This window comes from Podarcis bocagei, assembly GCF_964188305.1.
Source record: "Podarcis bocagei genome assembly, chromosome: 6".
In the NCBI taxonomy this organism is placed as follows: Eukaryota; Metazoa; Chordata; class Lepidosauria; order Squamata; family Lacertidae; genus Podarcis; species Podarcis bocagei.
This window is the reverse complement of record NC_138130.1, coordinates 75,488,601-75,515,710: the sequence shown is the minus strand read 5'-3', so window position 1 is coordinate 75,515,710 and position 27,110 is coordinate 75,488,601. Positions and strand designations below refer to the sequence as shown.

The window sequence follows — 27,110 nt, the reverse complement described above, 5'->3', positions numbered from 1 at the left end:
CAAATATTGACAGACACCCCTCCCCCCACCACCTTGAGAACTCTTGTGCTGAGTTTGGCAACAATAGCTCAAGTAGCATCCCAACCTATAGATAAAAAAACAGACAGACAAATCACTTTTTAAAAAAAATATGGAAGATGTAAGTGGACCTTTGCTATAGCAGGCTCCTTAGTTCAGAGCTCTTCCTGCAATTATTAATCATTGTTGATAACAATAGAATGAAGATATTTTTTTAAGGGCAAAAACAAGTATTTTGCATGGAATTCTGTATGGGATTCTCACTGTTGTAGCACTGTTGATGAAAGAAGCTTACATTAGCAAACGAAATTCTTTATGAGCAAATACTAAAGCACAGGAACTTTGTCCCATACTAGATCCATAGTCCCACACTCTGAATTAATTTGCCCTTTAAAAATACAAATGTCTGCTGAAACATAAGACAGTTGAAAGCCTTTCTATATTTACCAGAAGTTATGTAAATTTCAACGTAGATCAAAATTTGACTATAAATTTGGCTATATATAATTTCCTTAGAAATAATTGGCTTGCTGGACTAGATAATGCACGCTTAACAATGGTTCATCCACTGAAACAAAATCGTACATTTATCTGCTTCTAGTCCTGCACAGAAGATCTGGAACTTGACAGAAAGGGAAGCAGCAGTGCAAGGGATGATCTGTGTGTGAATTGACCGACTCCAAAGTACTATTCTGGGAGGTGAGAAGGAGGTGAAATTGTTCTCTAGTCGGGCAGAAAATACCTTTGGACCATGAAAAGCACTCTAGGTGGGGGAAAGTGCATGAAAAGTGTGTCAAAATGAGAGTTATGAACAGAGTCAATACAAAACCATGGGTAAAATCTGTTCAATTTAATGGAACATTAATTTGACATTCTGGACTGGATATTTCATAGGGCTTTTATTGAGAAGTGCAACTCAGGAGTGGGCCAGACCAATTTAGACATTTTAGTGATATTTTTAAAGAAACGCCAATAAACTCCCACTCCGCTACCATTCTTTCTGCATTAAAATGCTAGTTTCAGATTCAGACTTTGCATGCATGTGATACAAGTTGTCATTTATTTATGAAATTTTTAGCTTGTTCTTCATTAAAATAATTCCAGAGTTGGGTACAATATAATAAAATAATAAAACCAAAAGTATATAAAAACCAATATGGTACAGCAGTAGTAACAAGCAGCGAAGGCAAGCTTGTCCATCTCCACCAATGAATAGTTAGCTAAAGACCTTGGCAAATAAATACAGTGGTGCCCCGCAAGACAAATGCCTCGCAAGACGGAAAACCCGCTAGACGAAAGGGTTTTCCGTTTTTGAGCTGCTTCGCAAGACGATTTTCCCTATGGGCTTGCTTTGCAAGACGAAAACGTCTTGTGAGTGTTCCGATTTTTTTCCGCTCCCCCCCCTTTTTCTAAGCCGCTAATCCGCTAAGCCTTTAATAGCCGCTAAGCCTTTAATAGCCGCTAAACCGCTAATAGGGTTGCTTCGCAAGACGAAAAAACCGCTAGACGAAGAGACTCGCGGAACGGATTAATTTCGTCTTGCGAGGCACCACTGTATACTTTTAACTGACACTGGAAACCATCATAGTTGGCACCAGTCAAACCTGGGAGGGCATTCTGTTATTCGAGTGCATTATTGACCATGCCTTCTCATGTGTTATTGTACAGTGGATGTTCAGCAGATGCTGTATAGTTAAGGGGGCATCTCTGCCTGATTATAACATATGGGCAGATCTTGAGACGTGTAGGACTTTATATGCCCAAACATCCACTTTTGCTCAGTAGCAAATAGTGCTGCTCCTTCAGAATGGGTATAATATGTTATTGGCAAGTTGTCCAAGTTAACAGCCTACCCACCATGTTCTGCACTGACTGTACCTTCCAAACCAAGCTGAAAGACAGCACCATGAAGAGCACATTGCAGTAATCCAGTCGTGAAGTTACCAGTGCGTGGATCATTTTGGCCAAGAACAGCCATAGGTGGTGTACTGGCCAAAGTTGGTTAAGGTTACTTTGCCTCTGTCAACAATAATGGATCTAGAAGTACCTCCAAGCTATGTGACTGTTCCTAAAGGGGGAGTGCAGCCCCATCTAGAACAGTTTTCCACCCATCCACAGTGAGCTATGGGCAGCTGGGTTCTACAATAAGCTCGTAACTTGGTGGGGTTCCATTCCGGTGTATTGTCAGTGGCGGACAGGATTGCCAAATTCATTTTTCCTGGATCCTGTCCCTTTGTGATTTCTTTTTTGCCACACCCGTTAAGCTTAATGCGCACAAGTAAAATGCACATAGATTGCAGGGTTACTGTGGTTGTTGTAGTCCTCTGGATCCAATGTCGGTTTCTTGAGGAGTGGGCAAACAACTACCTCCCTAAGGACACCAGACACCCACCTCTCCCACAAGGATACATTAACCACACATTGGGCTTGCCAATTCTATCTGGCTTGCTCAGTAATTCATGTGAGTGATAATTAGGGAGTGGCAGCTTCCAGCGCAGCCTCAAGGGCAGACTCACATGGAGTGCATTGCTGTAAAAACTAGCAATGGCTACTAGTCCCAATGGCTATATTCTACTCCACTTGTGGAATCAGCATGTTTCTGAATACTGGGAATCACAGGTGGGGAGAGCGCTAAGGTTTTCTGCTTATGGGCTTCTGTTCTGGTTAGCCACCTGTGGGAACAATGTTGGAATAGATAGGCTCTTCTTGTGTGCTTCTGAGTGCCATTAGGTATTCCTCTTTTTTGTGCAGAACACAAGATTTCAGCTGTCTAGTTAAGTGATTTATTTTATTTACATTTTGTTTCTTCGTTTGCTTTGCTTCTAGTACTAGGACTCACCAAAGGGCACAGGACTCCTATATGCCTAGATTTGTGTTTATTATTGTTGTTATTCGCCTGTTTCCACGTTTTCCCCCTCAAGCTTACAAGTTGATTTGTAAGCTTGAAACTTGCTTCTTGGGAAAACTCAACCAGAAACTTCAGGAAAGGGCAACCTCTGGAATTTTTTACTATTGGACTTCCTCCTGCTGGACCGAGGGGGTTATTATCGGTTCTGAACTGGCATCTAATAAGTTGAGGAAGACAACCAACAGATAAGACGAAGGGACCCAGCTGTTTTCATCTAGCCATGGAGAGAGATGTACAGTATTGCCCCAGGCCAAGCAGGAAAAACATTTTTTAACTAATTGGTTGCATTTGGCTTTTATTTTTAGATGTAGTGTTGTGGTAACAATAATATCAGCATTCGGTATTTTTCAAAGTATGTTGCAAATTCTGTTAAATTGTCTTTGTTTAAATCCCTTTCTGTTCTCATTGAAAGGATTGCCTTTCTGACAAGAGTAGCGGCACTTTAGAACACTCTCATATCATTTTGTAGTATTAAATGAAAATATATATGGATAAAAATGAAAAATAGAAATTGGGTTGACTGATAATTTTACTTCTTTATGTTCATTTCTTTGTAGTAGAATATCAATCTGCCTTAAAGTTTCATACCCAGAACAGAAAGATCTCTGCTATTGATTACCAACAGGACAAGCTTTTTCCTTTGACAGGATACCTGTGTTTCTGCCCAATTCTACTATAGTCTCAACCCTTTGCCATTTCTGCTTTTCTAAACTGCACTTTGAAAAATATTTGACTCAGTGGCTGCTCTAAAGATTTCTCATATCTGAAAGGGAATATTATATATCAGTTAGCCAGGAAGTTACAGAATTTGGTATTTATGAAGGCACTTATGCTTCCATAAATAATTTCATTAATTGAAAATGCAATGCCGCTTCCTGTTTTCCAAGGGATGTCTGGAATTCTAGTGGTATTTCATGTAAGGTTGTTGAAGAAGTTTGCATACTTTGTGTTGAAATGGGGAGAATGTACAGTCATGACTAGTCTATAAGATTGATTTGTAACCAACAAAGGAAATGTCTACTTATGAGACACAAATCAATGTAACCAGGCTGTGAAAGTGCAGACAGAGATGTGAGAAAATTATTTGATCATTAGTCTTTCTTGGAAAAGAAAGGGGACCAAATTCTTACCTCATTTGCATGGATACTTTTCTACTAAAATCAATCGGGCATATGCCTACATATCCAAGAAGAGAATTTAGCTCTGATTCTAGGAGATTTCAAAATAATGTATATTAGAAATTGGCTGCACTGACTTCATTTTTGTGCAGTCTACTTTTACTTTTTCTGGACTCACCAAGGGTTATTCACATGTTTTAAGTGTACAAAGCAAGAGAGCGTTGCCAATTTTTCTTAAAAATTAAGACATAGGTAATCTGTGTTACGTTGTCCTGAGTACCGTATGTACTCTTGCTTAACAATATGAGAAATACTTTGCCATCTCAGAGCAAGGTACAGGTCCTATGGAACCATGACACTAGGTGGTCAGATGGAAATTGGCCATTGGTCAGTCATTTGAACTAAATGAAAAGTTCAGCATTTTCTGGGGGAAAGTTCAGTAAACTGTGTGTGAGGCATTGTTTGATCTCAGATATGAGTTACTTCATAACTGTTGGTGCCATAGTGTGTCTGTTCTTTAAATATAGAATTCTGTCATTTTATGAAGAACTCACTGTATGTGAAAATATCTATTTTTCACATTTGGTATTAAAATGACATGTGTGAATGTTGTTACTGTGGGGTAAAATGCAGAGAATAATTTAATGTACATTCCTAGCCAATGTAGGTTTTATATTTGCTTGGTTCAAATTTAAATCAATTTAATCCTCAAGTGTGTAAAAGTCCTTACATTTCTTTCTAATCTGATCTGGAAATATTATTTGATGCCTAAAGGCTTATCTTCACATGTGACTATATCAATTCTATTCATTTCATATGTTTCTTTTTGTGTTTGCTTTGCTTTTCTGTGCATTCCTGTAGCTAGGTATGTCAACATAGGTGCATTTGTTCAAAAATTCTTCAATTTGTTCCACTACCTTTCCTTTAAGAAAAGTATTGTCATTGCAATGGCTCATCAGAAAAAGCAAAATATACAATTCCTTTAAACTACTTCCAAAATATAAGTATAGTTCCCAACACTTAATTTTTGTTGTGTATTTCTCACATTGCTTGTTTTTAACTAATCTGGTAAATTAGTTAGGAGGGAGGTGGACATACGTTGCTTAATTATTTAATATTTATGTGCACTGATTTGGTTCGGTTGTGGCAAGTTTACTCTTCTTCTATACCAGTCCATGGATCAATTTAGGCACATATTAATAGGTTAATAAGGCTGGCACAAACAAGGCCTCCTTATTTCACCTAGATTTTTAAACAAATAATAGCAGTTTCTTGAAGCAATTGGGCTCACATCCAGCTCAGTTAAAATTACTGCTGAATATATATTATATACCAATCATACTGTTTTCATTATCTTTTCTTTTCTTTTCTTCTCTCTGTCTCTTTCCCTCTCTCGTGGTTGGTGAATTTTAGAACTGAGACAGAGCTATCCAAAGCACTTGCTCCCAAGTGTCAAACACAGAGAGTATTTACCCCTGGGTAAACTTTGTGTCATGATCTTTTAAGTTAAGAATCTTTGTGTCAAGAATTGCTGTTATATAATACATGCTGTCGTCTGGAGTGAGGCACAGTTGTGCATATTTATCTAGTTTACTTTGCAGTGCGTCATTTCAAGTGGCGGAAAACATAGTGCGGGAAATTGTGTACTTATTTTTGTGACTTATGCAACTCCCAAGTAGAATATGTTCTTGACACCAGATGGTAAAGCAGAATAAGTTGCAAGTTTCGTTTTCCAGATGCAGTGATGTTTCTTGCCTACTTGAAGTCAGTTCAGTCGGCTTTGCAAACTTCCGTCCAAAGTTTTGTTTTGACTTATTGCCGTGCAGCTTTCAAGACTATTTGCAGAACTCGCAACTGAAGTAAGAAATAGAGGATCCTAGGTTGGGGCTGAATTAAAGATTACACTACATATGTTGTAGTGCAGAGCCGGGGTACCTCCTGCCATGCAACTATCTAATGTAATTAATTAGAATGCTGCCATGGAGAAAGCTGTGGGCCTCATTAAAATTTCCCCACATGTTTAGAACAGGATGGCATTTCCTTTTTCATATGATAGGGAAGCTATATTTGAGGGGTTTTTTAAAAAAAGTAATTGGAACAGAATAATTGTATGCAGAAAAGAGGAAAGGATGTCTGTGTCCCTGTCTCCATGCTATCTCTTTCTGGTTCTGGGGTTTTAGGTATTGGGACTATAAAGGTAAAGGGACCCCTGACCATTAGGTCCAGTCGCGGACGACTCTGGGGTTGTGGTGCTCATCTCGCTTTATTTGCTGAGGGAGCCGGCGTACAGCTTCCGGTTCAGGTGGCCAGCATGACTAAGCCGCCTCTGGAGAACCAGAGCAGCGCACAGAAACGCCGTTCACCTTCCCGCCGGAGCGGTACCTCTTTATCTACTTGCACTTTGACGTGCTTTCAAACTGCTAGGTTGGCAGGAGCAGGGACCGAGCAACGGGAGCTCACTCCGTCACGGGGATTCGAACCGGCAACCTTCTGATCGGTAAGCCCTAGGCTCAGTGGTTTAGACCACAGCGCCACCGGCAGTAAATAAACAAAAGAGCTATGTGCACCCATAATATTATTCAACAAAAGACTTCCGGCTCTGTGAAAAAGAATGTACTTATTAGTATATAAGAGAAACAATTTGAACCAAAAAAAATTGCTGTGTTACAGGTGTGAGCTGCTTTCAGCTCAACTTTGTTTGAAAAGCAGCATATTGTATATGAAATCAACTCAAAAAAGAACTGTCATGTCCTCAAGAGTTCTGCATTAATTTAGAGATTGTGCAGTACTGTGTATGTTTGCTCAAAGGTAAATCTTACTTGTGGGTAAGCGCTGCTGTATTCACGGGCTTATCTTACTTGTGGGTAAGCGCTGCTGTATTCACGGGCTTATCTTATTCAATGCATAGGAATGGAAAACAATTTGACAGTGTGGAGGTAGCATTAGTTAAGTAACTTGGAGACCTTTGTGTAGCAAGTGACTAACCAGTCTTCTTATTCATCTTCTTTCAAAAAATTCCCCATAGCTCAAAATAAGATAGTATATAGTCTTATCCTTTGCTTCTGCGGAGTGTAAGGCAGAGCTATAAAAATGTTACCATTACTTTCTTCGGTGAGGCATTGAAAGTCATATGAGACAGCATATACAGTATGTATGTCTGGGAGGAAGACAGATTTTGTACCTGAAAATGTCTTGCTATTATTAGATGTTCAGTTACCAGGGGGTATGTAAGACAACTGAAGCTCTGTTTTTAACAGAGACATTATTCATGCTACTTGTAACAGTAACCACCTCCAAATGAAACACAGACAAAAGTCTGGAGAAATCAATGTCAGCAGAGTACAGCCATTCTCCTGATACCTTCTGCCTCTCATGTAGAGCTCTCGGGTTATTGAGACTGGAGATTACTTCTAATTCTGGATCTCTTGAAGTCTTCAAAACTCAATAAAATGATGCATCTCTCAGTGGCTTTCTATTGGAGAGATTCTGTCTGCGGGAGCTGCAGCTATAGATTGAAGTCAGTTCTTTTAACATTAGTCCTTTGTTACAAAAAGTGAGGCTGAAGCAGAATTATCAATGCTGGGTGATACCCAACTAATACATACTTAGAGCAGACACATGGTTTTCAGTGGGTCTACTCTACACTGAGTATGACAGATCTCCACTGTTGGAGGCAGTATGTTTCTGAATACCAGTTGTTGGAAACCGTAGGAGGGGATAGGGCTGTTGTGTACATCTCCTTGCGAGATTCCCAAAGACACTGTGGCCACTGTAAGAACAGAATGCTGGGCCACATGGACTGGCCTGATCCAGCAGGCTTTTCTTATATTACCAACTGTGTACCGTATTTTTCGCTCTATAAGACGCACCAGACCACAAGACGCACCTAGTTTTTGGAGGAGGAAAACAAGAAAAAAATATTCTAAATCTCAGAAGCCAGAACAGCAAGAGGGATCACTGCGCAGTGAAAGCAGCAATCCCTCTTGCTGTTCTGGCTTCTGGGATAGCTGTGCAGCCTGCATTCGCTCCATAAGACGCACACACATTTCCCCTTACTTTTTAGGAGGGAAAAAGTGAGTCTTATAGAGCAAAAAATACGGTATTTTCACAGTTAGTGCTGTAGTGAGGGACTGTAGTCGGAATAACAAGTAACTCTTCTATAGTTAGTATATTTTGCATACTTTTGCTAACAGCTGTTCATATCTGGAGTAGCTTTGAACCTCCTTCACCATAAAGTAGTTTGTTTATAACTTCTAGAGCAGTGAGTTTTTTTCTAGTCACTACCCCTGAATATTTCTCTGTAATTAACTTGGTTGAAATGTGAGGTTTAGATTAGAGTAACCTGTTAGATCTACACAACAAGTGAATTTCCACCTAACCCAATATAAAGATCTACATTGGGATCTGCTGCCTGTGGTGATCACTTCACCTTGCCTCATGGGTGGGCCATCCCGGTCTGACGGTATGGGAATGAAAAGTTGTGTGATGTAAAGCAACAGGTTCTTCTTAACTCCTAACTTTGGGTTCTGAGAATAAAGAGAAGGTTTGCTAGGCATACAAGGATGTAATAGTTTGCATATACTAATTTTATATATATGTTGATGTAATATAAGTTGGATTGTGAACAACAATCCAATTCACAATAATGTGAATAACAACTGATAATTTCTCCAGGAAGAGGAAATTGTGCAGATTTCCTGGTGTGTGTGTGTAATCCCCAAGAGACTTTGAGCAATGTGCATATCTCAACTTTATTTTGTATAAGCATCGGGCAGTATGCACATCTTCTGGTTAATGGGTCAGTAGGTCTTGAGAACTGTGCATATGTCACAATTGTTTTGTACATTCTCTGAGTGAAACACTTGGAGTACTTCAAAATAATCTGTTCATAATTTTCATCCATCTCTTATGCAGTGAAGATAATCTCTATGTAACCTTGGAGAATATGCAGACAGCAGCATTATATGAAGGAATTTTGTATTGACTGCTTTACATATTTTCTCTGCAAGTTATGTTGAGGAATAGTAATAAATAACCAGGAGCACCCAGCAGGAAGGTTGTTCAGTGGTAGAAAATAGTTTGTAAACTATTTGCTGAATACTGGAGCTAAGGGCCAAGTTACATGGGGGGGGGGTGCGCACGCTTAAGCTGGCAAGTTTCGTTGGAAAAGTAGGCATGTGAAGCACTAAACTGGAATGTGCTCCTGATCCAAATCAGGGCCCCGCACTGTTCCCACCAAAACTGCTTCCCTGGCTGCTACTTTCCCCAAGCAGCACCTTTAGGAGCAAATAAGCAGCACCTTTAGGAGCAAATAGCAGACATGGGGATCTTGTGGTTGTTGTTGGAGGAGGAAATGGGCCTGGGGTCCCAATCCAGATTTCAAGCATGTTCTAGATGGGGGGCCCATAGTTGTTTTCCCTTTACAATTAAGATAGCACACGTTTTAAAAAGTGTGAATAACATAATGTGTAGTTTGGCCCTAAGATGCTGTTGAAATTGAGATAGCAGCAAAGTATCAGTAAATTGAACTAGTTTTCAGAAAATAGACCCGTCATTTTCTTCTAATGTTGTTTTTGTTGTTGTTTTCTGCTTCTTGAAAAATAATGTCCTTTTCTCATGCTTCAGTTGACATATCTGTGATTTTGAACAGATTTGGAAAAATCACCAATATTTTGACAGGGTTCCTTGGCAATGAAATGTTCCTAAAACTCATTTGTCATAACTAGCCAAAGCAATGGATTGGATGGATACATTGTTGTGACACAGCCAATTTCTTCTCATTTTCACAATCTTTGGTGATTTTAGGTGGTGGCAACTCTCCTTCTAGTAGCAGCAGCTCTTTGTGGAATTTGTGCTATCTCTGCATGAAGTTTCATTCTCTGTCCTTGGGACACTTTACCAAAGTGCTCTCTCCATATTAAAGCAGCTGCACATGGACCACAGCTCTGGATCAGCCAACAGGGACTGCAATCTATCATTTGCCTGCTCAACGAGAGGGTGACTTAGAACTTTTCAGCTTATCTGAAGTGTGAATAAACTTTTTTTTTTTAAGAAGTAAAGAACCATTAGCTAGTCATTAGTTGGGTCATATTTTCCTGCAAGGAGGACAAACAGGAAGATTGAGTCTTAAACTAGAACCCTTCTCTGATCAACCAAACCCTCTGAATGATGAGCTTTCTCAATAGCTCAAGTAAAGAGCATATCATACTCTTAGGAATTCTTTTCTTTCAAACCTATTGCTTAGTCCAACTGGCCTTGTCCTTGGACACATGCCACTTTAGTACCTATTGCTATCTGGGAATCTCAAGTCATGTGCTGTTTCATCTTTGGACCTGGCCTCTGATCCTGCCTGACCCTTTCATCCTTGGTGTCATGGCCCCAATCCTTCTCCTGTTTGATATGCACTTGGATTACATCTACCTTCCTTCCTGCAAGGACTGATTCCTCTGGCTTTTCACCCCTTCACCTACATTTATAAATGAATGCTCACCCAGCTATTGGAAATGCCTTAGTAACATTAATAACAGATTGCATCATAGGGTATTAAAGGAACTTGGAGATGTGATCTCAGATTATCTGCCATAGTTTTCTTTTTTCCTTTCTTTTTTTGGAAAATGAGTGAAGTGCCACAAGATTCAAGGCAGACAAATGTCCCCAACTTTTAAAATGGAATGGGGAAGAGGATCCAGGCAACTACCCACTGGTCAGCTTGACATCCATACTTGGAAAGGTTCCAGGACAGATAATTAAGCAGCAAATCTGTGAGGGTTTGGGGGGGGGCAGAACACTTTGATCACAAAGAGCCAGCATAGGCTTCTCAAGAACAACTCGTGGCAGACCAACCTTATCCCTTCGATTTTTATACAATTACTAGCCTTCTAGAATGACATAGATGCAGTATATCTGGATTTTAGCAAGACATTTGGCATTTTTTCCCCATTATCTTTTTATCAGCAAGCTGATAAAATGTGGACTTAATGATAGTACTGTTACATAGATTTGTGGATGGTTGATTAACCATACCATACTAATCAAACTGGAGAGAAGTGATGTGGAGTGTCATGAGATTCTGCCTTGGGTACTCTTTAACATATTTATTAATGGCTAGAATGCCATGTCCTTAGAGGGCATAAAAAGTCCCAAGATTTGTCAGGGATTGATTTAACTTTATTAGTTACACAAATGAAAAAGTGCTTCGAGTGTGTCCTGTATGTGAGGCTGTGAAATTCATAACTCTTTCACTTTGTAATTTGCTCCTTGTCGATCTTCTTTTTCTTCAGTGTATACTACCTGTGAGGCATGTTGATGGAAAACAGGAAGTGATTAATGCTCAGGGAGGTGTTTGGTTATTTTATATTTGGTTCGGTTGTATTTTACTTTCATTTATATTTGTCTACATAAAAATCAATAAAAATGAAATGAAGGGAATGAAGGGGGTGCTCATAAAATTTGCAGATCGCACCAAATTATGTGGGGGCTTAGAAATACAGAAACTGAAACTCAAGATGGTCTTAACAGAATGGAGAACCTGGCCAGTACTAGAAACAGAGATAATGTAAAGTGTTGCATTTAGGTAGGGAGAATCAAATGCACAGACACAGGATGGGTGACACCTTGCTTGGTAACAGTACCCGCGACAAGGATCATGAGTCAGCAGTGTGGTGTGGTAGCTAAAAAGTATAATGCAATTCTAGATTGCATCAACAGAAGTATAGGGTTGTATGCAACTTAGCAGTAAGGTCAACGGAGATTTCTCCTTGTGCAATGGAATGTTCTCCCCCTCTCCCATGCACCCTCTAAATCTGTTTTGAAGTCTCCAGAGCAAATTTGGGGAGGAGAGGGGGTTGGGATCCTGTTGCGCTACTGCTAATCCTTGCGCTAGCACAACTATTTTGCAGCTAAGTAAGGTTAGTCACTCAAAAGAGCTATTGTGGCTTATTGAGGTCAATCTGTGACATGTGCATCGTAAAGGAAACGTTGTTGCTCCTTTCCATCTACATGCCTTGAACTTTAGGAATTGTTAGACAGCTAATACTATTGGACTACAGTCCTCGGAGCTCTCAAAGCACAGTTTACTGAGCTACTGATTCTTCCAAGTGAGCTTTTCAATTCAGATCCATAGGTAGGCTATGCCTAATGCTAACCCTCCAGGGCTGATGAGGGCTAGCCATGTAAAGGATACTGTTACTGAAATTGGGAATATAAAAGGTAAAGATCCGTAACTTTCTGAGCTAGCTAGTACAGTCCTTCAAAATCAATTTTTTTTAGGGAATAGAAAAACGATAATTTTCCAGAAGCTTCTGAATAAATACTCTGTCCCTTGTCCTTGTTTGACCTCTAGGAACTGAAAATTCATTTCATCATGACAGAGTAGAAAGCTTACGTTTCTCAGTGCCAAATTTGAGCTGCAATTGGTTGAGCAAGAACTACAACTTGAGCAAAGTGAAATTTTATAGGGTGTCAGATGAAAATGCAACAGAGAACTAGTTACAGATAAGTAAGAGAGACTGTGTGACAAACAATGGGAACACGATGTAGACTTTTACTGTATAAACATTCACTGCATTTCCAGATTTCAATAGAAGATTGCCCTTGGGAAAAGAAGAAAAATGTTTTTCTTTTACTATTTTTGCAGAGGCCTCCAGGAATCTGCCCCATCCCTTAGCAAACTGCGGCAGCCTCCAATTTGAATGGTCCACCTGGAAATTATTGCTCATTGAGAAATAATTGTTTGGTCTTTAGTAGTATTCTATAGTCTTTATGGTAGACAAAATGCTTGGTTCCACTTCTGGAAAACTTCAGTAGTTTCCTCACTCCTCTGCTACCTGTTTAGTTTAATGATTTCCAAATTAGAAATTCTGCATTAATTGTTGTAGGTTCATTGTGTTTGTCCACCGCCACAAAAATGTCTTCTCAGTGCAAGGAACATAATTGGGTCATTGGATTATTCTAGGTGCAATTTACATCCAAATATGATTGGCTATGGCACCAAGCACAGTTTGCAAAACACCATAGTCCAGATATAGGAGACTAGTATACCAATGAAAAGAAAACAGCAGCTAATATTTTAGAGCACTGGTTTCTCATGAGCCAGTTCCAGGTCACAAATCTGAGTTAGGTAATAACAGAAGCATACAGTAGCTTTTTATGGCATTACATTTTCTTGTTTTTCTCAAAATTGGTTTCCACTTGTTTTCAGAGAGCTAATCTAAGCAGAGGTTTAAGATCAGAGTTTTCCTTCTCCTAGATGGGCTACCTTCCTAGGTTGATGAAATCAATCTGCCCCACCTTGGGGCGTTAGGGAAGGATTAGTGCTTCTTTTGGGGGACACGTCATGTTCCTTCTGGGGTAGCTTATACACCTTTGGTCTTCACCCTGCACTAAGCTTTCACCTGTGGCTCCTAGAAGCTGTCAGCATGCAACAGTGGCTGCACCTCTGGAACGCCTTTGACTGGCTGGCTGTACCAGGTGAGGGTTGCCAATACATCTCAAACCATCGGTGAGTTAGGGACTTTCCCTGCATGTAAAAACAGGCTCTGGTGGATTGAGCAGACAAGACCAATAATGAGTCCAGTGGTCAAGAAGGCGGTTTTTGCATGTGCTGTAGAGGAAAGTGACGGGCAGATAGAGCTCCCAGCTTCTCTGGCCATTGGCCATGCTTGCTAAGGCTGATGCAAGCTGTACTTCAACAACATCTGAAGGATTACAGGTTCCCCACACCTGCTATAGAAGCTCTCTGTCAATTGAATCAGTTTGCAAATACACCTCTTAGCTGTTAGTTAACAGGTTCCTATTAATATATTTGCTTTTGTGGGTGCAGCATTCATCAGAAGAGTTCTGCAGAAGGTACTTACTGAATCTGTAACATGATTGCTTCTGCCCTTTGGATTTATTCCTTTTGTGCATTTCCCCAGCCAGGGACTACTTCCCCACTCCTTCCCCCCATGGCAGCAGCAGGAGGAGAAGCCAGCCATTGAAACTCCTCCCACTTTGAACATGGGGGGCACCCCTCTCCCCAATAATATGGGTTGAAGGGCTTGGCCCCTAGGAGATGGCACCTCTGATGGCATATGACGTCTTCTGCTGTTTTCTTTAGATTCTGTGTTAGGAGTTCCATTTTTGTAGGATATGAAAGTCTTTTCCAGGATTGGTTTGGGAATGAAGAAATGGCACTTGATTGCATGTTTCTAATAGAAGGTGCTATCCCAATAATAAAGACTGCCACAACCAGCCATAACCACTGAGAATAGGAAATTTCAAACGTCCTTTTCTCTTGACTCCCTCTGCCAATCAGACAAGGTTTGGGATAACTTCAACTCATTTGTTTAAAAAGCACTGGAAAGTTCGAATAGATATTTTCTTTCAGTAGATATCTCACAGAGATGTTCTTTCAGTAAATAAATATCAGAGGTGGGAAGGAAGCATTGGTGATACGCTGATTTGTTAGAATTTATATCTGCAGGAAAGAGAACTCTGAAAGAGACTAAATTTAGATACTTTCCAGGGTGTACAGTGTGAGGTGCAGGGTAGATGTATCTTCTGCTTATGTGCATTGTAAGTAATAGGATATGACAGACCATATCAGAGAAGAGGTGCTGATTAATGAGCAGCTCAGGAAAGGAGGTCAAGAAGTGATGAAGGGTCACAATCCAATTTATGAAAGGGGGGAAGAGGAGAATCAAAGCATTAGTATGAGGAGTTAAGTAGAAAGGCCATTAATCAGCATTGCCTTTATAAAATACCAAAATGTTTTTGCTGACTTTATTCCCTTTGCAAGCCAACACTGCATATGAAAATAGGAGCATATAAAACATCATCTTCAAGGACCTCAGTGCTATATAAAAGAGAACATCTATTATGAAAAGTAGAAAAATTATTACTGTATTTTTAGCAGTTGCTGGAACCACATATGCATGATTGTATGCCTCGTTGATAAGAGATTCAGAATTTATACAAGAATATCTGCACATGCTTTCACTTCTGTGTAAAGGCAAGAGTTCTTTGGTGTCAGGCTCTTCTTAACTCATGCAAGGTATGGAAGGTAACTAGAACAGGTTCAATCCCTGGCATCTCCAATTAAAATAATAATATAGCAGGCAATGTTAAAGACTTCTGCGGAGCCCCTGCAGAACTACTGCAAGTCAGAGTAGACAATACTGCACTATATGGACAAGGCATAAGTCAGCTTCCTATATTTCTGAGTTTGGGAGCTTTATTTCTTTCTGTCGCATGCTTTGCCTTTCTTTTTTCTTTTTAAAATAAACTTTATTAAAGATCTCTTAGTTTACAAAAATACTTGCATTGTCTCTTTTTTCAAGTTGTGTTTTCTACAGATCAGTTACATTTGTTGTGAGACATTAGTGTTGCATGCAGTATTAGCTTGGGAAGAAAAGAGGGGGAAATGGGGGAGGGGTTTATAGGGTAAAGTGGGGGTGACAATGCTTCTATTTTTCTGCTTAGTGTACATGTGGGGTTTTGTCTCAGTGTCACTTGTGTGGGTTCTCTTTCTATTCACTTGTTATATTTCCTTGGTGGTGAGAGAGGTTGGGGGTGACCTAGGGTGTAGTAGGTTGTCTTTGGTTGGCTGTAGTGAGATTTATTTATGTGTGTGAGTGCATGAGAGGGTGGGTTTTTAGGTCAGGTTAGACATATTGATTCATATGCTGTCAACGGATTCTTGTTGTTGTCTTGTTGGGCTATGTATATGATAAAGGGGAACCATACCGGGATGAAGGCGTCTTCTGTTTGTCCCCATGTCAGTTTCAGTTTATTGGTTAGTCTTTCTAGTAAGGCTGTTTCCCTACGCTGTATTGTTTTTGATATTTGGTTGGAAGCCACCCAGAGTGGCTGGGGAGACCCAGTCAGATGGGTGGGGTATAAATAATAAATTATTATTATTATAGTAATAATTTGATACCATTGGTCCATGTTTACCCCTGACAGGTCTCTCCCGTGTCTGGCTATGATGTTTCTGGCTGCTGAGAGTAGATGGGTTATGAGCTCTTTATAATGTGAGTGGGCATTATTATTTTGGAAGATGTTCAGTAGGGACAGTTCTGGGGTGACTTCTAATACTTGTTTAGTTATTTTGCTTATTTCTTGTATGACTGATGTCTAGAAGAGTTGGATTTTGAAACACTCCCACCACATGTGGAGGTATGTGGCTGTGGAGGTGCATCTTCTCCAGCATTTTGGTGAGGCTCCTGATGTATCAGTGTTAGTTTCTATGGTGTTAAGTACCATCTGTAAGTGAGTTTCAGGATGAGTTCTGTCATCCTCCTGTTGTTTTTTGATTATGTCTGTGGGATTTTGGAACAGTATTTTGTATATTGTGGATACCATCTCTTTGCCGTGTCCCTTTGTTGTTAGGAGGAGGTTTCCAAAGGTTGTCAAGGGCCTAGTTGTTGCTGTTTTTACTACTGGATTGTTTAAGAAGGCATGTAATTGGTGGTGTGTTAGCCAGGGAATTTGGATGTCCCCTAGTTTGTCTTGTATTTCTTGTGTTGATGTAGGTTTGTTATTTTTGTAGAAGCCTGCTAGACGATATAAGCCTTTGGGCTTGCCAGGTTTTTATCTGAAAGTTTTGTGCTGCATGATGGAATAGTGGGTGATGAGCCAGGGGGATTAGTGGGGATGGAGTTGGGGACAGTTTGCCGGTTTCTTCCTTCTATGCTTTAAGCATGGTCTGTGTGAACCTGTTTAGTGTTGTGAGGATTTTCCTTTGTTTGGGAGGAATGGGTATGCTATGGTGGGGGTATTTTCGAGTATGTCTCTCTCCAGGTGTACCCATTGTTTTGTTTCATCTTCTAGAATGTATGGGATTATGTTGCACACTTGGTTGGCGATGTAGTGAAGGGGCAAGGTGTAGGTATTTGGGGTTTATTCTTGGTTTGTTTTGTGTGAGAAGATGAACGAGTGTAATTTTTTCTGCCATTTGCAGAGTTGGGTTGCAGGAATTCAGATTGGGAGGGTTTAGAATAGGTAGGTTAATTTTGGGAGGGTGATCATTTTGATCATGGCTATTTTGTCTGAAAGGATGAAGTTAGTGTTGTTCCAAGTCCTCAAGTCTTTGTTGATTGTCATCACAAGGGGTTGTAATTGTGGAGATATAGTTTGTTGAGGTTTCTGGTTATTTGTACCTCTAGGTATCTGCACTTGGTGCGGCAGTTTTATCTTAGTGATGTTGGCAAATTCTTTTTGGAATGGGGGGGGGGTGAAACACATAGCCTCGGATTTTGCACAATTTACTTGTAGGCCCGATACCATTGCAAATGTGTTGAGTTCTTCAGTTAGGGTGGTTGCTGTGTTTATGGGGTCTGGTGTTGTGACCATCAGGTCGTCTGCAAAGAGCCCTAATTTATAGGTTCTGCCTTTTATTTCCACTCCCTTGATGTCTGTGGTTGCTCCGATTTGGACTGCTAGAGGTTCCAGAGCCAGAATGAATAGAAAGGGAGACAGTGGGCATCCTTGTTTTGTGCCTCTTTGGATTGCTATGGAATTAGAGTCCATACTGTCAGTCGCGTATTTTGCTGAGGCATGGGAGTAGATTTGTTTGAGGGTTTGTAAGAAGATGGGACCAATTTTCATGTTAGTTAGTACTGCTAATAGGTATTTCCATTCAAGGCAATCAAAAGCTTTGAGGATGTCTAGGGACATAATTGTCAGTGGGAGTTTAGTTGCCTTACTGTGTTTGATCAGATTCAGTAGTTTCCTAATGGGGTCTGTTACATTGTGACCAGAGACAATACCTTTCTAAAGGGACGTTGTAAATAAGGAAAAGATTGGCATTCACGGTTTCTGTTATACTTTGCCTGCACTGTACATCCAAATCTAACTAAGTTTCCCACCAACCTCCATAAGCTAATATTCAGTACACAGGGAAGAGCATTAGAACTTGGATATATTTGGATTCTGCACAATCCAATTAGAAACCTGAGAATTACTTTGCTGAATCTCAGTGCAAAGTTCATCTTGGCCAGCAGTCGGTCTCCAACAGTGACCAGCCAACTGTTCCTCAGAAATTTCCAAACAAGGCATCTTAAGAATGCCCATCCTTTTTTGTTTGCTCACATTATGGTATTCAGAAGTATATCACCACCATGATAAATAGCTATGGATACCATGAATATGTCCAGTTGTTGTAAGGTTATCTAACCAACGCTGGTCACCACTTGTTGTAATATATTCCTTAAGTTAATTGTGCATTGGTTGAAGAATGACTACTTCTTTTTCTATCCCAGAATTATTACCAGTAGTGTTATGACTCACTTGTATCTAGAATAATTTAGTATGATTTACAAACTGTTTACCCTGATTCCAGATCATTTACAAATAACTCACTTATACTTCATTTTGTTTCTTTCCAGTACAGGCACAGCTTTTCTCTGCCCCAATGAATGTCTGCGCTAGGTCTAAAACTTGGAGTGATTTACCTGAAGAGTGATACCATCAAGAAACCACTGTAAGTTAACTATGCATCCTGCGTAAAAATGTTCAGCAAAAAATGAATTTTGCAGAGAATTACAGGCTACCATATACATCCCCCCAATTATTGGGGGAATTTGAGTAGGTATTTTTTTTAAAAAAGCTGCAGTAGTGTTGCATTTATGGTTTCCAGTTTTTACTCCTCCTTTGGAGGGAGTTTTTCAGATTTCTGTTTGCTGTAGGCAAATTGAGTAAGGTTCTTAAGACTATTCATAGATACATTCAGTGTTCAGTCATTAAAAGCAGTCACTAACATGTGCTGATTAAAAAGAAAAGAGTAGGTTAACACACTTAAGGAGGAATTCAAAGTTCAAGCTATTATGATTGTTCCATCAGCAAAAACATTTCTGCTTGCCAGATGGAATGATCTCCCCTCCCCTACCTCCAGAGCCAATATGGAAGGCAGGAGTGGGGGAAGCCCCATGGCGCTAGCACTCTGCCCTCCTGTGGTTTCCAGCAACTGGTATTCAGAAGCACACCACCTTCAGACATCTGAAGGCAGCCCTGTTTAGGGAAGATTTTAATGTTTGAAGTTTTAATCTGTTTTTTGTGTTCTATTTAATTTTGTGTTCATTTAATTTTAATGTTTGAAGTTTTATTCTGTTTTTTGTGTTCTATTAGAAGCCACCCAGAGAAACCCAGCCAGATGGGCGGGGTATAAATAAATAATTATTATTATTATTATTATTATTATTATTATTATTATTATTACTACTACTACTACTACTACTACTACTACTACTGTGGAAGCAGAGTATAGCCATCATGACTAGTAGCCATTGATAGCTGCCTCCTCTATGTCCAGTCCTCTTTTAAAGCCATCCAAGGTGCTTGCCATCATTGCCTCCTGTTGGAGCGAGTTCCATACTTTAATTATGTGCTATGTGAAGAAGTACTTAAATAAAAATTATTATTATTATTATTGCTTTTTTTAAAAATCTGTTCTGAATCGTCTAACATTCAACTTCATTGGATGTCCACGAGTTCTAGTGTTTTGGACCTCTATACTCTTGATTTACACTTCATTTCATATGATACTGAAAAGATCTCCTTGCCTTTTCCTCAAATACACTGCTACTTAAACTTTCTTTTATTAAGAACGTTTCCAGTTTGCTTGTTCCTTGTGGACCACTACATTTTTTTCAGCAATGCCACATAGGAGAATGCTTGGGAGGCTTCTGATTTAAAACACCAGTGTAATTGTATGGGATGAAGGGAAGGGGGATTTATATCTGTTCTGAATAATAGCGTGTCCACTTGATTGCTAAAAGCCTCAGAAACGTGGAATATGTACAAGCATAGCAATGCCTACCTACTACCTGGCAACAATTCCCCTTCCCCTTCACCTCCATGCCACATCAGGGTGGAGAAAGCATGGAGTTCTAATTCATCATTTGTCCCTGTTTGACCCAGAAATGGCCTCTGGTATTTTCCTCTATTGTTTTTGCTGTGGTCAAAGTGCATACCAGCAGTGGTTTGCATACTATGAATCGCTGCTTTAATGTACTGACTGAAAGTCCTTTTTGCCTGGCTTCTCTTAATTTTTCTGCCGCCGTCAAAAGAGCTTGATTCCTACAGTAGTTATAAGATGCTAGTCTGAACAACTCTTTGGTCCCTGTTCAGGCTTGATCTTTATAGTTGTTTGGTCAGGTTGCCATGGAGAAGTGTCTGGTCTTTGCTGAGTTTGTGGTGTCTCTGACTTAAGTGTTACCTATCTGGAGGGAACTCACAGTCAGAGTTTTCTTTTCTCTCATCTATGAAGGGTTACATTTTGAAATAATTGGGAATGTATGTCAAAATGGAGCTGCAATACTTGGCTTGCCTTACCCATTAATTTCTGCTCAGCGGAAGTTCAGAGTCGGACTTTATCTAATCTTCAAAAGTAAATTCAGAATTTACACTATATAGTGTCAAGCTGTTAAGAATGTCCAGGAGTAAACATTCTGATCCATGTTCAGAATCAAGTCTTTGTTTTAGAAGCACATTTTAAAAACACATTCATGTTGTATCAGACAGATGGGATATTTTAGCAGCTGATCAAATAAAATTTGCATGTCTGTTGGAAACCAGAGTCGGATGCTTTAATTTTTGTTAGCACTATATGGTTATATATTTAGAGAAAAGTAACCCAACATCACCCACTAAGGAGGGAAGTCATCAGGGTTGTCTGAATGCTGAACTGAACACAAACACACATACATACACATTTTCTGCCAATATATTATATATCAAATGAAGCAGATTTGCAATATTTGCTGATTTAGCATAATTCATTCCAATTCTGCTAGTCATAGGAAGCAGCAAGGAACTGTTTTGGGTACTAAGGGTTGGCCTCTTGACCTTGTAGATCCTGCTCCCCTCTGGCTTTGGGGATATTACCAAACATTATCAACATGTTACAGCCATAAGGACTAGAACAGTGTTTTTCAACTGGAGAGGCAACCCCCCCCCCCAGGGGGGACATACAAATATTTCAAGAGGGGCGTAAGTGTTTCCAAAAATATGTACAATGTATGTAAAATATTATAATAATAATTAAGTCACAATATTTCAATAACATTGTTAGGGAAGTCAGGCTTGAAGGAGGTATGGGATTTTTATGTTGGCTGAAAGGAGGCATGAGTTTTTAAAAGTTGAGAAACTCTGGGCTATAAAATTATCCTTTTGTTGAGAAAGATTTACAGGATGCTGAATTCTATTTCAAGTACTAAGTTTTGTGCCTTTCCTTGTTTGGAATCACAAAGTGCAACCCTGTCATAATGCTTGAAAATGAGTATAGGGTGATAGTTAAAAACAAAAATCTTCAATAAAAATGGAGATAATAGAACATTTAAAAGCATGGAATTGACAATGCCCCAAAATGTGCTCCTTTCTCTCTCTGAAACATATGCCAACTAAACCACAACTCACTGCAATCCTTGATTAGTTGTAAGAGAATATGGTACATATATAGAAGAAGAATAAAAAAACAGAAGGCATCATTTTTAATTGAAAACTATTGACATTTTATGGGATTTTGTAAGAAGAGCAACAGCAACTGAGGAAAAGCTCAACAGATTGTTTTAACTAGGAATATTTCAAAGTGCTAAATATATACTGTTTGGTTAAATGATGATTAGCAAATTTAAGAACAATTTTTACAAATATTTGAAGTGTGTACCTATAAACGGGTAAAAGGCTACTGAAAGTGGTGTACAAAGAATAATAAGATAATGTTTAAAAAATAAAATAAAGAGAAAACTGCCCAATACTGGTATCTGGAATACTCAGATAGTCCTAGTTAAATATATACAAAACAAAAGCAATGCACTGGTCCTTGGAGATAGGTAAGTGATGGTCTCCTCTACATCTGTCTACTACAGATGTAGAGCAGCTAAAATGCTGTGCTTGTCACTTCCTAAAACCATAGGAAACATGGAGGTTGGGGGGAGAGGGAGAAGAGTCCATTGAGCAAATAGAAATCCTGGCATTGATGGGACGTTCACATAACACTACTCTGTACACAACCCAGTGCATAACACAGGAACACAGAAGTGATTTAATCTAAAAGCCTATCTTAAAGCAGTGTTAGTTCGAAAGCACGTCAAAGTACAAGTAGATAAATAGGTACCGCTCTGGTGGGAAGGTAAACAGTGTTTCCGTGCGCTGCTCTGGTTTCGCCAGAAGCGGCTTAGTCATGCTGGCCACATGACCTGGAAAAACTGTCTACAGACAAATACCAGCTCCCTCGGTCAGTAAAGCGAGATGAGCACCGCAACTGGACTTAACTGTCAGGGGTCCTTTACCTTTACTTTTTTTAGTCTACCAAGATTGACGTTGCAATAAACATGTTAGGACAGGATTCAACTAAGTTATTGTGTGTGTGGAATGAAGTCCACTTGCACAAAGGGATTCCCCTGCTCCCCTTAATCTGACGTGGAGTGTTGGCGAGACCCCCAGATCTCCATGCTGGAGGGCACACAGGAGCAGGAGAGGGGCGAAAGTCCCACTGCATAAGCAGACCTTGTTCCCCATGTGCATATTCCATGTAGTGCTACCTTGAATGCCACCCTTAGTCTTCAAGGTAACACAAGCTTTTTGTTTTGTTTTGTTTTGTTTTGTTTTGTTTTGCTTTGCTTTGCTTTGCTTTGTTTTGTTTTGTTTTGTTTTGTTTTGCTTGTTATACTTGCATCCTACCTTCTAGCTAGAAATACGTTTTAGACTCAAAGTAACAGGATTTGAGTGAGTGAGTGACTTGTATAGTAATTTATTCTTTTTTTAAAAAAAGCCTCAAAGTGATTTACAATGTTCATAATGCAATACAATATGATAAAAACATTAAAACAATGTACAATACTAGTGCAGTAATCTTTTTTAACACACACACCAAAGCCTTGGTGACTTCAGTTTGCAGGTAATCTTGGCATGAAAAACCTCAGTGTTTGCCGGGTATTCCTCTTGGCTGTGTGGATGCTAGGTTTTCTTTTGATGTAGTCAAGCAACATGCTTATTTACTCCATCTGTTTACCCAGTCCCTTCTCTTTTCTTTACCATGGCTTTTAAAGGAAAGGAGAAGAAGGGAATATTTATTTGCTCTGCCAATTTGCTTTACTTGAGCTTTCATTTTCCGGCTGAGCAGAAGCTTCATTGGGCTGTATAATTTTAACACTTAGGGCAAAGATTCATTTTTTTACTTTTTTTTAAGGGAGCTTAGCAGACTAACCTCTGGCAGGGTGACCAGGAGGAAGATTCTAAAGGAAGTTCTCTCTGTTTGTAATGCAGCCTTGCGCTAGCTGGCCCTCTGCTGCCCTCTGAAGGCTTACTGCTGCAATTGGCAGCCACCAAGGTTTCACAAGAACTTTCACATGCTGTGCTCTCTCAAACATACCAGGCTTATATAATTTCTTTATATAACCAGAGACAATGTTCTTGATTAATAGAAAAGTGGCTTTGCTCCCTATTGTGCGATAAGGTGCTTTCCTGAATATTTCTTCATTTCTGAATCCTTTACAGTACAAAATTGTTTTTCTCACACTTTTGTGTGAGAAAACTTTTTATGGGGGGAAAGGGGAAGCAGAGAATAGGATCGTTTTCTAAGATAAATGGCTTTGTTTTTAATGAATCTGTGTTTTTTCCGATTATAATTTTTTTCTCCTTGCACTCCAGATTTTGTATGAAGGTTTTCATTCCAGATACCCTCATATTTGAATTTTATGTAACTTCACTAATAAATATCTCATGATATTTGTGCATGTGTGTGTTAGCTATTTACTTCTTCACACAGCGCTTAGTTAAACTATGGAACTTGCTCCCACGGGAGGCTGTGATGGCTTTAAAAGAGGAGGAGACAAATTCGTGGAGGACAAGGCTATCAACAGCTACTAGCCACAATGCCTATGTTTTGCCGTCACTGTCAGAGGCATAATGCTGTGAATACCAGTTGTTGGGAATCACAGGTGGACAGAATGCTGTTGTGCAGTTTGCAGGATTCCTACCGGCATCTGGTCAGCCACTGTGAGAACAGGATGCTGGACTCGATGGGCCATTGGCCTGATCCAGCAAGCTTGTTCTTTGTTCTTATATGCAGACAATTCAAATACAGTGGTACCTCGGGTTATTTGGAAAGGTGCCAGTTCTCGTATTTACTCAGATACAATGATCAATGTATCATATTAAAAACATACCATTCAAAAGCATGCAATAGTATTTTTGAGGAGTTCACAGAACAAACCTGCTCCACTAGTTTAGGTTATTCAGATACTACTGAAAGCCAGTGGCTAAAGAAATAAAATTATATTATTATTATTATTATTATTATTATTATTATTATTATTATTATTATTAATCACAGCATGGCACTAGCCATAATAGTTATTATTACCAACCAAAACGTCTCAAAATAGTGAGCATGATTTTATGTATGCCAGAAATCTTCATTAAACTGATCACACCTAGATGAAGATGTATAGGAGCAAAAACCACATGTTGCAATACAGTGGTACCTCGGGTTACATATGCTTCAGGTTACATATGCTTCAGGTTACAGACTCCGCTAACCCAGAAATAGTACCTCGGTTTAAGAACTTTGCTTCAGGATGAGAACAGAAATTGCGCAGCAGCGGTGGGAGGCCCCATTAGCTAAAGTGGTACCTCAGGTTAAGAACATTTTCAGGTTAAGAACAGACCTCCAGAACGAATTAAGTTCTTAACCGGAGATACCACTGTACCTGCTAGTTGTATAGGTCTACCTGCCTTTCATCATCTCTCCACAATTACCAGCATGTGTTTCTCGCCCCTTAACATTTCTGGTCAAATTATTTTGTGTTAGCTGTTGAAGAAAAACAGTTCAGCCTGCTAAATCAAAAGAAAAAAAATGAGCTGGACCCATGTTTTTAAATATTCTGTTTTCCAGCATTTATTGTTGTTTGTTATTTTCTCTGCTCTTGGAAAATTGTGGGGTTTTTTGTCATTTTGTTAAAACTGAACATTATTGTTGAGTTCATTTTCTTGTTTTTATCATTCCAACTCAAGTCTGTATCTTTTCTGCTTTTAATCTCTTCTACAACCTGATCCTGTGCAGGAAGCACAAAGTACTAGTTTTCACAGAAACGTTTGTCTTTGAAACCTACCCTTCCATCATATGGCATTGTATTTCTGATTTTTACTTCAGTGTTCCCATCCTCAAAAGATGCCTTATCCGTAGTCCTCTTAAAACTTTCTGGATCTTTCCAAGCAAACATAAAAGAATTTGCTTTTATATCTGCTAAAGCAGTATCAACATTTATCCAGAGCATTTTATCTTCATCCGCGCTTTACAGATATAGGGATAGGGATAAACTTACAGCAGGGTATTTTTAAAGAAAGGTGGTGTGGCGGTTTTCCTGATATTTTGGGACATATGAACCCCAGTGCTAAAAGGTAAGATAGGGCACAACTCTGAACAGAACAGATTTTAAAACAAAAGTGTGCTAACATGGCATGCTTAACAACTTCAAAATGGCACAGGAAGTGGGGAAGGCTTTCGTCACACATTTATTTGAATACTTGCCTGGGTGCCATAGGTGACAAGGATTTCCACCGAGAGTTCGTGGAATTTCTGAGTGCGTGCATTGGTGGAAAAGGGGTGGATTGCTGTCTCTTCTCTGCCTGCTTGCTGGTTTCCATGCTCAAGATTGAGAAAGGCAAACCTGACTGAGTAGGGATAAATTGCTCCATCCCTTTTCCATAAACCCATTGTATATCTGAGCAGCTGCTGAGGGAAAAAAGGTCCATGGGAAACTAAGCATGCTGATAGATAATGGATGGAGGGATTCATTCCTTCTCCACCAGGCTACTTGGCAGGGAGGAACATTTGGCCCTCCTGCTGGTGTCAGATTCCATCAATCTAAGCCAGTATGGCTAGTGTAGACTCCCCCTTACCTTTTAAGTACTCAGTCTTGCTCTGATCTTAAAGGAGAATACTCATAAAGGTTTTTAAAGACTTCTCCTGCTTCCCTTTTCAGTTCCTGATCTCTGCAACAAAGTGCTTTAAATCAGTCTTGTCACTTCCATTAGAAGCACGGGGACTCTCTTAAAGTGACCCTAGCTAGATGACCCAGTTCTGTTGGGGGTGGAGCAGCAGGTGTGGCTGGGGCTTCATATGAAAAATCAATAACTATTCAACAGTGAAAACAGCTGGTGCTTTATTTCTTAAGGAAGCACACAAACTGGTAAGATGTACCCGTGCCCAAGAAATTAAACACTGAGTAGTCACCTGCTAAGTTCCACAGATTTATTCAGAAAGTTTTTTTTTTGTACAGGACAACACAAAGGGGTTTTTTGTTTGCATCTTCAGTCTTGAAAAGTTACTATTAATTATTATTAATTTTTACTACCCTAAGAATATATTGATAATAAACGTCTGTCCCGTTTAGCTAATAAGTTCAAAGAATCTATATTCCCTAAATGATTATGACAGCCATTTTTCAACCTAAATATTGTCTTCATGAAAACTGTTACTGACTAAAATAAGTGTGACCACAGCTGCCTATTTCTCTAAATTAAAGTGGATGCCACACCAATTTCAAATCAGTAGGCACCAACTTCTTTCAGTCCCTAATGTTCACTTTTAAGCAAGCCACATTCACCAATATGTTATTAAAATTCACTCAATTCCGCTTGCTCCAATGACCTAGTGGTGGTAATCAAAAATGTACTAGTGTCAAAGCAATAAATAAATAAACTGATGGTCACCTTTCCACTGCTCACAGATTCACCTCAAAAGTGTGCTGCGTAACAATCTCAACTAAGGGAGCCGTGGTTTCTTGAAACAAGCCAGGATAAAACCATAGTTTCATATCCAGGCAGTTCAGAAACCACAGTTTAAACAAGCTGAAGTGAGTTCAGACATAAGAGGAAGCTGTGGTGTGTTTAGAAATGGGAGCTTAAAATTCAAATCTCCTCTTTGCGGTCACACAAGGAGAGGGGAGAGAGAAGTGTGCAAACTTGAGGTTCATGTAGGCTTGTTCGCATAGCAGGGAAGCCATGTTTTCCCATTAGGTCTGAACCAACCCATAGTGTCCAGCTGGCTTTGTTTCCTACTGCAGAACAAAGAGAATATGAAC

General features: G+C 39.6%; 1 protein-coding gene across 19 annotated transcripts in view; it reads left to right on the top strand.

The window, feature by feature from the left end:
- ZBTB20 (zinc finger and BTB domain containing 20) overlaps positions 1 to 27,110 on the top strand; it is a 487,687-nt gene that overhangs the window by 430,942 nt on the left and 29,635 nt on the right. For 16 of the 19 annotated variants that reach the window (XR_014009073.1, XR_014009074.1, XM_081197924.1 and 13 more), the window contains one exon: positions 18,411 to 18,505. Coding sequence is in view for 17 of the 19 variants with exons in the window: in XM_081197924.1 (XP_081054050.1) it covers positions 18,441 to 18,505 (65 nt within the window). In the remaining 2 variants the exon portion in view is untranslated. Of the gene's footprint in view, positions 1 to 619; positions 718 to 18,410; positions 18,506 to 27,110 lie in introns of all 19 variants that reach the window. The other 3 variants (XM_081197913.1, XM_081197911.1, XM_081197914.1) reach the window with 3 other exon arrangements.